This window comes from Puma concolor, chromosome A1 (assembly GCF_028749965.1).
Source record: "Puma concolor isolate L17-30 chromosome A1, mPumCon1.1.hap2, whole genome shotgun sequence".
In the NCBI taxonomy this organism is placed as follows: Eukaryota; Metazoa; Chordata; class Mammalia; order Carnivora; family Felidae; genus Puma; species Puma concolor.
The window spans coordinates 136,231,027-136,244,233 of record NC_141667.1 but is presented as its reverse complement, the minus strand read 5'-3'; the positions used below and the strand labels follow the sequence as shown (position 1 = coordinate 136,244,233).

At 42.9% G+C, this 13,207-nt stretch overlaps 1 protein-coding gene and 1 long non-coding RNA gene across 5 annotated transcripts in view; one reads left to right on the top strand and one right to left on the bottom strand.

Annotated features, from left to right (window-relative positions):
- LOC147584492 (uncharacterized) overlaps nt 1-13,207 on the top strand; it is a 167,973-nt gene that overhangs the window by 27,678 nt on the left and 127,088 nt on the right. The gene's annotated exons all lie outside the window — the stretch shown is intronic.
- The window catches only part of CA1H5orf63 (chromosome A1 C5orf63 homolog), a 32,286-nt gene that overhangs the window by 11,788 nt on the left and 7,291 nt on the right, over nt 1-13,207 (bottom strand). Inside the window, exon 2 of the mRNA XM_086674639.1 lies at nt 8,747-8,939. Within this exon, the coding sequence (XP_086530765.1) occupies nt 8,747-8,939 (193 nt within the window). The remainder of the gene's footprint in view (nt 1-8,746; nt 8,940-13,207) is intronic.

Genomic DNA, 13,207 nt, shown 5'->3' with positions numbered 1-13,207 from the left:
GAGGGATATACTTCAGCGGATTCAGGAGAAGGGAGTTAAACTCTTAACTGAAACAGTATAAATACAGGAGGGATTACAACCGGAACATTTAACGGCCACCTCTAAATGCTGTAAGGGAAGGAAAAGAAGAGTACTGTGGGCTGAGATCAGAGGTGGCTTCACAAGAGTAGGATCCTAAATCATCTCGGATTTGGATATGTACAGAAAAGGGGAAACATCTCAAAGGTGGGATTAGACACAAAGGCGCTGTAGTACGAATGCCATGGCCTGTTTGATGGGAGCCACTGAAGAGTTTTAAGCGACAGAGTGATATGATAAAAGCTCTGTTTTGGAAGACTGATCTAACAGCTGCATTCAGGATGGACGGCAGAGGAAAGGAGGACAGACAGAGGCGAGTAAGAGTTGAGGTCAGTTATGACAGCCTGGGTGTGGGATGAGAGTCATTCAACAATTATCTGATGTTTTCCAGGTGTTACATGCTATTGTAGGTGCTGGGTTCAGTGGTGACCAGGAAAGCAAGGTACCTGCCTTTGTGGCATCCATATTCCAGTGATGCTGCAGTCAAACAATATCAGATAGTGACAAGTAGAGGAAAGGGAGTAAGACAGGGTGATGTGATGGTAATTAAGGCAGGTCCTTGAAATAAGTACTCTGAGCAGGTGTTGGTTTTACTGAGACCAAAGGCTGAGAAGGTGCAAAAATCTGAAGGAGAAACATTTTGGAGAGAGGAATACTAAGTGCAATGGCTTTAAGGTGAGGACAACCTCAACTTACTGGGAGAAACCAATAGGAGCATGTGGCTTAAGCACAGTAAACAAGGAAGGGGATAGGACTCAAAAATAGTCTCTGGGGGGCAGATCACCTAAGTCCTCATGTGCTATGTTGAGGTTTTAATTACAGTTAGATTTAGAAGAAGGAAGTGATATGATCTCAAATACATTTCTAAAAGATCACTTTAGCTGCTGTGTAAAGAACGGATGGGGGTGGGGGACAGGGGCCCCGTTAGGGGGCCACTGCGTTAGTCAAGGTAAGAAAGGATGGTGGTGTAGACAAGGACAGAAATCGGGCCAATAGTACTTGGCAATCCCTTTAATGAGGGATTAAAGATGACGGTAAGAACAATTCCAGTTTTGGCCTTGAGCCTCTGGTGGGTGGCAATGCCATTGACTAAAATGAGGAAAACGGAGGCACGTACAGATTGAGGAGTATATGGGACAGCTCTATTAGGGACAAGTTGGAGCTCATGGAGAGAGTGGCCTCACAGGTTTGGTATTCAGGAGAGAAGCCAGGGCTCAAGATAAAAATTTGAGATTCTATCAATTTAGGGACTGTATTTACAGCTATGGAAACAGATGAGATCATCTGTTTAGATAATCTGGAAATTAGATTATCTGAATGATAGAGAGAAAGAAGAGGGCCCAGGACAGATCTCTGAGGCAATCCAGCATGTAGAAGTTGTGTAGAGAGGAGCCAGCAAAGGAAGCAGAAAGAAAGATTGGTGAGTTACAATGATACCCAGGAAAGTGTGTCATCACAGAGGCCAAGGGGAGAAGGTGCTTCCAGAACGAGAACAGGAGTAGTGAAAGAATCTACTACAGATCAGATGGGATGGGTCTGATGTTGCTTCAAAGCAGTGAAATCTTCCAACCAAGGCCTACCCCTAACATGAACTACCTGTCTGGTTTTTGCCTAAAATAACATCTTAACTAAAAGTATATATTTCTGGACAGAAGGACAGAAAGGACAGAAGTAGTGGATTGCAGAGGAGTGCAGGTAAACGTTGATTGGGTAGCTTCAAAAAGAGACAATAAATGTAAAAAAAATCTTTGGATAAGTTATAAAGCAGAATAGAGAAATCAGCCTTAACTTTATTACTAAAATGATACTAAAAGTAAGGTATTGTTACCAACAATTATGATGCTGATTCTATTGATTACACTGTGCTTTTACTGGCCTCAAGAGGAAGATTTAAACTTCTACTATAGCAGTCTCAGAAAAAGGAAATTGAAAAACTGAAAAATATTTCAAACAGAAATAGCCAAAAACTTGAGATTGTGGACATTACTTAAATAGGAATTTCTAAGACACGATATTGCCGATTGAACCAACATATTTACCTTCTACTCAGGAGGTCACTAAGTCCAGGTGAGACTGGCTGTCTATCTAGACCTTCCAATACCGTGGCACCAAATATTGGTTTAGCTTCCTCAGGCTTCAGAAAATAACAGAACAGGGCACTGAAATGTACTTTTGAGACGTCGAGGTTTCCCCTTGAAAGGTTTTAGACAAAGGCCAGTTCCTTTCCAGTTGCTTTTTGCGATACTTGCCATTGTATTTTCAAAGATTAAAAAAATTTTTACCAGTGATGTGCTTGATGCATGTCTATCAAACAAGCTGCCTAGGAAATGGTAAAGCTGGATTTTATTGATCATCTCTCAAGACAAAACTTGTTCCAAAGTAATTCTGAATAACTTGTGTAGGGAGGGTAAAATACCTGTAAATAAACACAGCTCCCACTAAATCCTCAGTTGGGCGGTGGTGGGGGGGGGAGCACAAGTGGGTAATTCCTCATTTAGAGTTTCAAAAATCACTCTTCATATAGAGTTTCGGCTGGAATTCAGCATGTTTGAATTCCTGGGTGCATTTCTGGGCGAGGATTTCATAGACCTAAACCCTGAAGACAGGCAACTGCCACTAATTAGCTCGGAGATGCTGGCAATTTGTCATCCGTTTAAGCTTCAGTTTCATCAGCTGCACAACAGAAACACGACCCCTTGTCCTGTTCCCTCATTTTACAGACAGGGAGAAACTGTGCCCACAGGCTTTGATATCAGATGTCCTCCTGATCAGAGAAGGGGCATCACACGCTGAAGAAATGGCACGGCAAATAGCCCGTGGCTTTGAAAGGCCCTAAACAAAGAATCTAGAGTAGTTTTTAACCAGACCATTTAGAGAGGACCAGAACTCCCACAGAGATCCAGGCAGAACTGCACGCTGGCTTCTCCAGCCCCTCAATCATAACCAGGAAGCCTTGGCATCGGAAAAGACCCAGCAGAGGAGGGGACGTTAGCATTGCCAGGAACTCGTTTTGCAACTGTTGGAGCCTCTGAGAGGGAAAAGCGCCTCCTAAAAGGCAGAATGATGTATTTTTCTCTCTTACTATTTGACACATTTTAAAAATAATTTTTAATGACAGACCCCCGTCATCTCTGCGCTCTTCTCCCCCTCCAGAAGCATGCTTGTGTTTGCCTCGCAAGCCGACAAATGTGAGGTGGAAGGGGAGAGGAATCCTTAGTGTGAACAAGAGTTTGTTTTAGAATCTCTGGACCTCAGCAGTCACACTTTCCAGATCATTGCTTTTAGAGCAGTCTCTGCTCGGTAATGGGGTTGGTGCACATGAAAATGTCAGGGAAGGGTTTGCAGAGGAACATTCAGCTGAGAAAACCAAAATGAAGATGCTAATCAGAAACAGCAGTGTACTCTTACTATGCATTCCCTCTAGCCCCCGGAGGTCCAGAGGGGATTCTGGACTAATTCCTGTTAACACAATAGGGCTAGGACACACTGCACCCCTCCTCTCCTCCAAAAGACACTCAGTCAGCGTCTGGCCCGGAGCCAGAGAGGCATATTCTGAATTCAGAGCGTGCAACAATGTTGAGTACAATTACGACATAATGGCTGCAAACTGTTCCTGAAAGCCAAGAAAACCTGAATGATGTGGTTGGGTTATATCATACATGAGGGCTTAATAGAGTTTAAAAACCAATTTGAAAATTTCTTCATTCCATAAAGATGGCATTAAGATGAGGGCAAAATCATTCTAGTTCAAGGGATGGGAACAAAGTGCATAAGGACTTATGCTGACTCCTTTCCACATTATCCTTCTTAACCAAAATGACCCATTCCCTTTGAAGATATCTGTGATATTTAATACTGACCCAGAAAGAAGGCATTTTCATTAAAGTATCTTAGTTTTATTGTACCCAGCTAGTAATGCCAGTTTCCTTGCTATTTACAAAGCACACAATCCCATTTCCAAAAACAACTCTCTGCCATTCAAAATCCATCCATGCAGGCAGTGTCTTCCATTCATCACTAATACTCTACTATTTCCAATTCATCTTGCCAAAGAGGCAAAGTTATCCCCATGACCACACGAGAGCTGAAAAGATGTTTCATTCATTTTTAGCCATTTTGTAGCAAGTGAGTGTAGAACCTCTGAGTTACTAAATCCAGCATTTTCTTGGACTTGTGATATCAACAATACCTAGACCTGCTCAGTCTTGATGTTGGAAACAGTGTACCCGTGAGGTCATGCTCCCCTAACCCTCAGTATAGAAGAGTCTATAATCCTCTGAATCCTACTCTGTGACAACATCTATCATGGAATATCTTCATATTTCGGAACTGGGAGGTGACTTTGCAGATCCCCTTGTTTTATGGATAAAGAAACTAATGTTTAACTGAAGCCTTTCACACTGCATTTTTTTGGTTCTTATATTGGTTTTCTATATTTTTTCCTTGAACAATGGCTTATTTTTATACATAATGAGACCACCGCAGAATTTCCAGAATGAGAAGGCATCTCCAAGTTCAACCTCCTTTCTTCACCACCCCCCCAAAAAAATCTCAGCAAGCTTTATACATAAATCCTCAGAGTATAGCAGATGAGATATCGCATTTTGTTTAAAGTTTAATTTAAAGATGGAGAGTGAGGAAAGGCTCAGCTTCAGACAGCAGAATTCTTTTATTATAAGAATGAGGTTTGGTCTCTAAATCTAAGAAGATAAAGATTAACTTCATTTTTGAACCTGGAGAAACAGAGCTGAACTTAGATCTCTCTCTCTCTTTTTTTTTTTTCCTCCAGTCTAATGTCCTAGGCTGCCTCAGCTGACTGGATTTCTATTAAGTAACAGTATTCTTCCTCCTGGCTCACTGGAAGAACTATGTATTTTAAAAAGTAAAGAATTAATAATCAAATCATTGAAACTCGTGTCCTTCCTCCCGACTAAGCTAGAAGCCATTTCCCCAAGATTTCATGATTAATATGAAAAAGTACAGGAACAAAGAAAGGAAGTTCATGTGTTTCCAGAAGTAACATTCTGGTTTCTGTGGCAATCCCACCGGCAACGGAAGGGAGCAGTGTATCCCACCTGCCTGCTCCATGACAACACAAAAAGCTGTCAACTTTGAACTCCTTGGGAATGTTAGCAAAGTAGAGAGGATGACTGTGGCTTTGTTTCTGTTGTATTTGGGCAACCTAGCCTTAAAATAACGACCATACATAGATCCTCTATCCTTAAGGCAGGACGAAACAAAGATACTAGTGCCCTAGGTAAGCTAGCAAATTAGTATGCTTCAAAAGGACACTCTTCAAATATTTGCTCAACAGGTCTTTGGGTGAGGAGTTGAGCATGGCAGGCTGGATGGAGGGTGGAGACAGCGCTCCTGGAGCCTTTCAGCTTGCATATTCCATTCAACACAACCAAGGCCCTGCAGCCGATCAGGTCATATCTCCTTGGAAGGCAGTTTGGTGACCACATACATACCGAGATTCTCAAACATGCACTTCCCTACTCCACGCTGTTCATCAAAACATTAGTAACTGCCGTATTTACACTGCATCTAGTAATCTCTTGAAAGATTACTGTTTTATATTCCTTTCTCTACCTGTTGCATTCCCAATGATGCTATAGATCCAACCTCCCTTCAGGGACACTGTCTTTTCATTTCTAAAGCATGTGCTGAGTGTTGGCAGCGTGTCAGGCACTAGAAATGTAAGAGTGTCAAGATGCTTTCTTTGCCCGTAAGGACCTCACACTTTGGGCAGAAGAAAGATTTACAAACAATGCAATACTGCAGTGATGAAGCCTACAGTAGTAAAACAGTTGTTAGTCATACTACTGGCGAAATGCTCTGAAATCCTTGGAGATGGATACTTTCTTAAAACAAAAGATATTTTGAGTTTTGTTCTGGAAACCCCATCTTTGGTAAGGATTAGAGTTGATGTTTTCTTTTTTTATTTTTAATAATTTTTTTTAACATTTTTATTTATTTTTGAGAGACAGAGAACATGAGCGGGGGAGAGGCAGAGAGAGAGAGAGAGACACACACACAAAGAAGCGGAAGCAGGCTGCAGGCTCTGCACCGTCAGTACAGAGACCAACGCGGGGCTTGAACTCACCAACTGTGAGATCACGACCTGAGCTGAAGTCGGACGCTTACCCAACTGAGCCACCCAGGTGCCCCCAGAATTTATGTTTTCATGACTCCATTTTCTTGTAACTGGGATGTTAGGGATGTGGGATAATTATCTATGAGAAACGTAGCCCAGACATCTCATTTTGCATATTCTTTCTCAAATGATTTTGTCCCTTGAACTTGCTATGGAGATGGATGAAGGAAGCTTGCCTAGTCCCTGCTACCTGTGTGGATCCCTGGATCCAGATGGTTTCTTCCCTTCAAAATAATTGCAAACGAGATTAAAGCTGCATGCAGGAACTATCCCAACTGGCTTTTGGCTTCCTCTGATGTACACCCCTTAAATAAAATAGTGGCAAAATTAGATTTAAAATAAGGAGCATAAAAACCTTACTATTTGTACCATATTACCTCAAGGTCTTGCTATGGTGTGAAACCCCGAACCCTGGCATTAGAGTAATTGAATGTAGCAGCCATCTAGAGTATGCACATGTTATGAAATACAAAAACTTTACAAACAAAAAATAACTTATTTTGAAGGCCTATCTCCACACTGCCTCTGGTACTTAAAGGTACAACAGAGCTAGGCATCTGGAATAAAATAGAAATACAGTCCAGTAAATTCCCAACTTGGAAAATCCTCATTTCTATTACCTTACCTGCCATCAATCTATCTAAATAAAACCACATAGCAACATTTTCTTCTAGTGAAGGAGACAAAAATAAAACAAAACTGATTCTTCCCCAGCAAGCGGCTACTACTGACCACAACAAGCATGAAGAAAGGAAATCTGGGGAGTTTGCCTGCCTAAAGCACCAGCTCCACGAATCTTAATTTTCACAACAGTACCTTTCTGGTTCCAGGCAATTCTTCAGCAGAACAGAACCCAGGTTATTAGGCTATGACATTTCACACAGAAGCAGGATTTAGCCCTGCCTTATCCTGATATTACCATAATCACTCAGTATTTCCAGGGGACACATCTTTTTCCAAGTGTTTTAAATCTCAATGTATACAGCTCCAAATAAGAACAAAGAGCTTCATATGCATTTTCATAAGTTATTCCTCATAAAATTACTAAATGAGAAGACTGCGGCCTGTAATAGCTACCTCAACTTGTACAGTGCCATGCACACTGAGACATGGTTCCAGTATGTCTCTTAACCAGTAACTGTTTAACCAAGGCAATGTATTACAAGAGCCCTGCTTATGGTGGGAAATGTGCTAGAAAGTGTTGGGGGCTTAACAGGTCCTAGACACTATCCCTGTTAAGGAGGAGCTTATAGCTTGTGGTCAAGCTGGGCCACACTGTATATATATTTATTTTATTAAAAATTTTTTTAATGTTTATTTTTTTGGGGAGACAGAGAGAGTGCAAGCAGGGGAGGGGCAGAGAGAGAGAGGGAGACACAGAATCTGAAGTAGGCTCCAGGCTCTGAGCTGTCAGCACAGAGCCTGACGTGGGGCTCAAACCCACGAAGCAGGGGATCATGACCTGAGCCGAAGCTGGATGCTTAACTAAGCCACGCAGGTGGCCCTGTGTATGTATATATGTATGTATGTGTGTGTATATATATGAAATACTTTATAATAAGAAACAAGAATAAAGATCATCCAGGAAAAACCTTGTTAAAGACAGCATTAGAAACAGGCACTTTCCTATTCATGTTAGTAATTTCACTGGGACTTCTTTACCTCTGGACCTATTAAAAAACTGTATGAGGGGTGCCTGTGTGGCTCAGTCCCTTGAGAATGGGACTCTTGATTTTGGCTCAAGTCATGATCTCACAGTTGTGAGATTGAGCTCTCCGCTCTCCCACTCCCAGGTCATGGAGCCTGCTTAGGATTCTCTCCTCCCTTTCTCCCACTCCCAGTCGCTCTCAAAAACAACAAACAAAACAAAAAAACCCTGCATCTTGTGGTATTCATCAGGGGAGACCAGCAAGGCTAAGTATTTGTTGAGAACTGTACAATTTCTGATTTAGTCTCACATTGTTCCCCACCCAGGGGACGGCTTTTGCCAGTAAAGCAGAGAGGAGGTCCAGAAAGCCCCGGGACTCACAACGTTGCCTACGGCACCTTTCAACCTTTTCACCCTCAATTAAAGGCCAACATGGCTGCTCAAAAATATTTATTTAAAAAGGCAGTCATGTCTGCGGGCTGCCAATTGAGATTATATTGCCACTTCACTGAATTGACTTAAACCCAGGACTGGGCATCTGTGAAAAACTGGAAAGAGAGTAAAGCTGAGATGTTTTCGGCTTTTTCTTTAAAAAACGCCTTTTCCCGCTCGTTACTTTGTTCACTTCCCAGAGCGCCATCGCACGCGCACGCACACACACACACACACACACACACACACGCGCGCGCGCGCGCCAATAATTCCCCCTCTCCCCCCCGCTGAAGTTCATGGATTAATGGCTCCCGGTTTAATTAAGTCCCCCCTAACAACAATCGAAATCGGCAGCGCATGGCACAGCGAAGGGCTCGCGTGCCCCGCCTCCCGCCCGCGTGCGGGTTGTGGGCGGGGATGTGAGCGCCCACCTGCTGCTGCCTGGCCATCCGCACGCACCTGAGCCGCCCGCCGACTTCGCCGCTTCCGCTTCGCGCCCGGCACTTCCGCCCGAGCCGGCCCGGCGCCCGCCCCCTGTCCCGCACTTCCGCGCCGGCCTGCTGCTGCTCGGATTTCCTTCTGGGACCTCGTGTCAGTCTTCTGAGGGTGGCGGCCGCGCCTGGGCTGTTGCGCGGGTAAGGAGACAGGCAAAAACCAAGGCCAAAGTGAAAAAGAAAACAAAATAAGCCCTTGGAAAAGTGACTCAGCCTGTTCGGGAACCATTTAATAACGAGCCAACTTTTTGTAAGGCTATTTTAACTCATTTCTGCGTTTGTTCACTCATTCATTTAACGCTTACTGCCTTCTTCCCCTGGGTTCTGGCTGAGCTAGGTTATGGGGAACAAGATGATGAATGAAAGTGGCAGCTGTACCCTTCTCAGATGTAAAGTTATGTAAACAAATCAGACATAAGGACATTATCCTTTAAATAGGTCATGCCTTCAGTGAGCTAAATGCATTGAAAGGGAAGGAATGTGTACCTATGAAATGATGCAAGTGACCACTTGAAGAAGTAGATTTTAGGCTGGGATGTGAAGCACCAGGTTGGGCAGGGACAGAGCTCTCTAGGCCTGGGGAAGGGGGCACTGGAGGGAGCCTGGCACGGACAGTGCCCAGAAGACTGACTAGTATGGCTGAGGCATAGAGGGAGAGGGGAGGGACGTGAAAACCGTCTGCATAGGATAGGCAGGAGCCAGGCCATGCCTAGGGCCTTTCTTTTAGTTTTGTGTTAAGGACAGCTGGAGGAATTTTTGTTTTACTCTGTTTTTGTTTGTGTGTGGGAAGGGGCTTGAATTGATTGCCTTTCCATACTGAAAGTCTCACTCATCTTTGGGAAGGAGATGAGAAGGGGCTGGGGTAGGTGAGAGCAGAGCACAAGTTGGAAAGGCAGGAGGCCCCTATGTAGTCCAGGGGTGAGGACCCAGGACTTGAATGGTGGTACTCGAAATAGTGAGAAAATAAAATAAGACTAGTGCTCAAAGCCAACATTGATTGCTCACATCAGCTTTACACTCATTAACTTGTTTAATCTTGAGAACCATCCTTTTAAGCCTTATTGCTACAATTTTGCAGATGAAAAAACAATAACTTGTCCTAATTCTCAGAACTAGAAAATGGTCAAGATGGGATTCCATCTCATCCTGTCTGATGCCAGTAACCATGAGCTTATCACTATACACTCAGTATGAATTTAGTGATTTAAAAAAAAGATAGAAAAAAAAAAAATAAGGTCAGGAATGCATCCCCTAAACAAACCACTCTAATGAGATGATATTGTTGGAGGACACATCTAGAAAGTAGAGTTCCCAAATTTTTACTGTATCATTCTAGCATTTGCTGACAGAAAAGAGGGCAATTTGTGACTGTCAATAGACTGCCTATGATTATTTTTGAGTTGATACACTGATAAGACCTAATGCCTTTCTGGGGGAAGAAAAAAAGTCAGTCTACAAAGTACACTCCACTGCACAGTTGCTGATACATTATTTTTAAAGAAGTTATCTTGAGTCTAGTTATAAACACCTTGGTGGAACATGCATGACTCACATTTTGTGGAGTGATAGAAAAGCTTCCTGGGAGTACAACTCCAAATCAGCTTCCACATCTCATTTCTTATTGGAAAACAAAATAAATTTGATTTATGAAAGCTGGTTTCACCCACTGCAGGAAAAGTATGACTTTGCCAAAGGCCAATAGTGAAGTCTTTTAGTATTTGTGGTGGGTAAATTTCGGTAAGGAGTCAAAAATTCACAAAAATCATCAGAATTTGAATTTGATAAGAATTTCTTGGGTTGTTCAGGCACAAGGTATGGTACCTCCTCATGATTGTTTTGGTTGAAGGTGCAAGTTCCATGAAATGGCTAAGAACTCACTGTACTCCAGGCCCAGTCTTTTCAGGAGTGCTTGACTAAATGCCACAAACCCAGAGGACAAGCTTTGCCTCTAGACACAGGGAAAACAGTGCTCAGCATTTGAGCTGTGCCTGGGAAAATGTCTGGAGTCTGAGTGGGAGAAGTTACAGTCTCCTAAATTAGAAATTAAAACTGTCAGAGCAAAATGAAACAACATTTATTAAATGGTCACAAAATATAATACTGTGTCAGCTTCATTAATTGCTGGATTTGTTGTTTATAACAATTTCACTACATTGGAAAATAGTTTGTAGATGAGATGCTCTTAACTGAAAGTTCCTGGATATACATGATGAGTGTTGAGAAATCACAGTGTATTTTTTTTTAAGTAAAACAATTTTTTTTCATTTTTATTTTTGAGAGAGAGAGAGAGAGCATGAGCAGGGGAGGGGCAGAGTGAGAGAGGGAGTCACAGAATCTGAAACAGGCTCCAGGCTCTGAGCTGTCAGCCCAGAGCCTGACACAGGGCTCAAACTCACGAACCGTGAGATCATGACCTGAGCTGAAGTCAGACGCTTAACTGACTGAGCCACCCAGGCGCCCTGAAATCACAGCATATTTTAAATTAATTACTTTAGCCAAATAATTTCAAAAGCAAAATTATAAAATTCTTCATAGCAAAATAATTAAATGTGGGATGTGTACACATTTTAACATATCTGAAGTGATGTACAAGTAAGAGCGTTTAGAGAATATGAAGGTCTTAGTATAGCAATAGGTCTTATACAGTTATGTTCGCTCCAAACATGCTTGTCAGGGGCGCCTGACCTATCTCTTGTCCTCCATCCAGGTCTGGGCTTCAGTTCCAAACTATACCCTGGGAATCTTGATAGGACTGGTGTCAGGATCTCTCACATGGGCTGAGTTCTTCTGGTGGATCTCAAGGCTCTTCCAGCTCTATGTTCACTCCTGAGACTAAAGGCTGCTCTGGAGGAAGCCTGCTGGTATAGGCTGGTCTGTACCTCCTGAGATAGCTTGAAGGGTGTCTTAAAGGACACATCACTCTTTCTTCTTCCAGAGATGACCTGGAACCAGGCTTCCCCCAAGGCCTCCTGAGGGCTGGGTGTGTGGTGTGAAGGGAGGTATCTTCACTCCCAGCTCCTTGGCTTTGCCTTTGGGAGAACAGGAGTAAAGGAAAGGCTTTTGATGTCACTGCTTTCCCTTGAGAATACCTTAAAACAATAATATGTGTCCTGACAGGTAGTGACTATCATGCCAACTCTATTTTACAGTAATCTGTCTCCATACTGCTACTCAAAAAACATGCGATCTGAACTTTGACTAGGAGGGACAGTCCCCAGTAATAGCCACAGTTGGGTGATGTTGACATAATCGTGATGGTGGAAGGATTTAGAAACCTGGTAGGTTTTCTCCCATGGCCTTTCTCGGGTCTTTACAGTGAGCTTATTTATTTATCTCACGAGTGTCTCATCCCCAGCACTGCAAACTCTGCAGGAAATGATCTGGAAGGGCCAGATATTGTGTTATGTTTAAGGTCATGGAGAAAAACAGTGGCAACCTCCCAAAGAAAAGACAGGCTTCTGAGTCTGGATGTGTTGGGTCAGCAGGGTCACTGTTGAACCCCCCCAGGCCAACCATTACAGGAAACAGAATTATAAGCCTGTCTTACTAGGAGGGAATGGACCTCAGAAGCCTGATTTCTATATTCCCCTTGACATTTAAAAAAACTCTGCTCTTGTGCCAGTGGAGAGTGAAGAAAATTTTAAAAGGAGAAAAATGTTTGTTTTAAGGCTTGCTCAGTAATCCACTTATGCTGTTTACATTAAAGAACCTTTCATGTAAACATCATTAATTATGTAGTATAAGAGCCAAATAAAAATGCTAAAAAATAAAAGTAATTGTGGGATAAATTAGTATAGCTTGAGTGCACATATATTATGCAGACACTCTAGACTTTTATATTTTATTGAGGGAGGTGGATTTGTGATTTTCTATGTTTGAGCTGCTAGGATGGAACCAACAGAAGTGACATTTTACAGATGGATACCAAAGCTGTTAAAGTTTAAACTCATACTGGCAATGAGACTGTGCTTTTTAACAGAGTCCTTGACTTATGCCTCCTCTCTAAATCTGTCTAGAAAAGGGGCGCCTGGGTGGCTCAGTGGATTAAGTGTCCGACTGGGCTCAGGTCATGATCTCGTGGTTCGTGAGTTCGAGCCCTGCATCAGGCTCTGTGCTGACAGCCCGGAACCCGGAGCCTGGAGCCTGCTTCGGATTCTGTGTCTCCCTCTCTCTCTGCCCCTCCCCCGTTCATGCTCTGTCTCTCTCTGTCTCAAAAATAAGTAAATGTTAAGTCTGTCTAGAAAAGATTCTGGGCAGAGATGTGGATTGAGTATCCCATGGATTTCCCCAGAAGGTTTTTTTGGAGCAGGACCATGATTATCTTCTCCAAAATCAGTAGCCTCCGTCGTACAGTCAAGTGCAATAACAGAAGACTGCTTGTGTCTGTGTTAAAGGAAG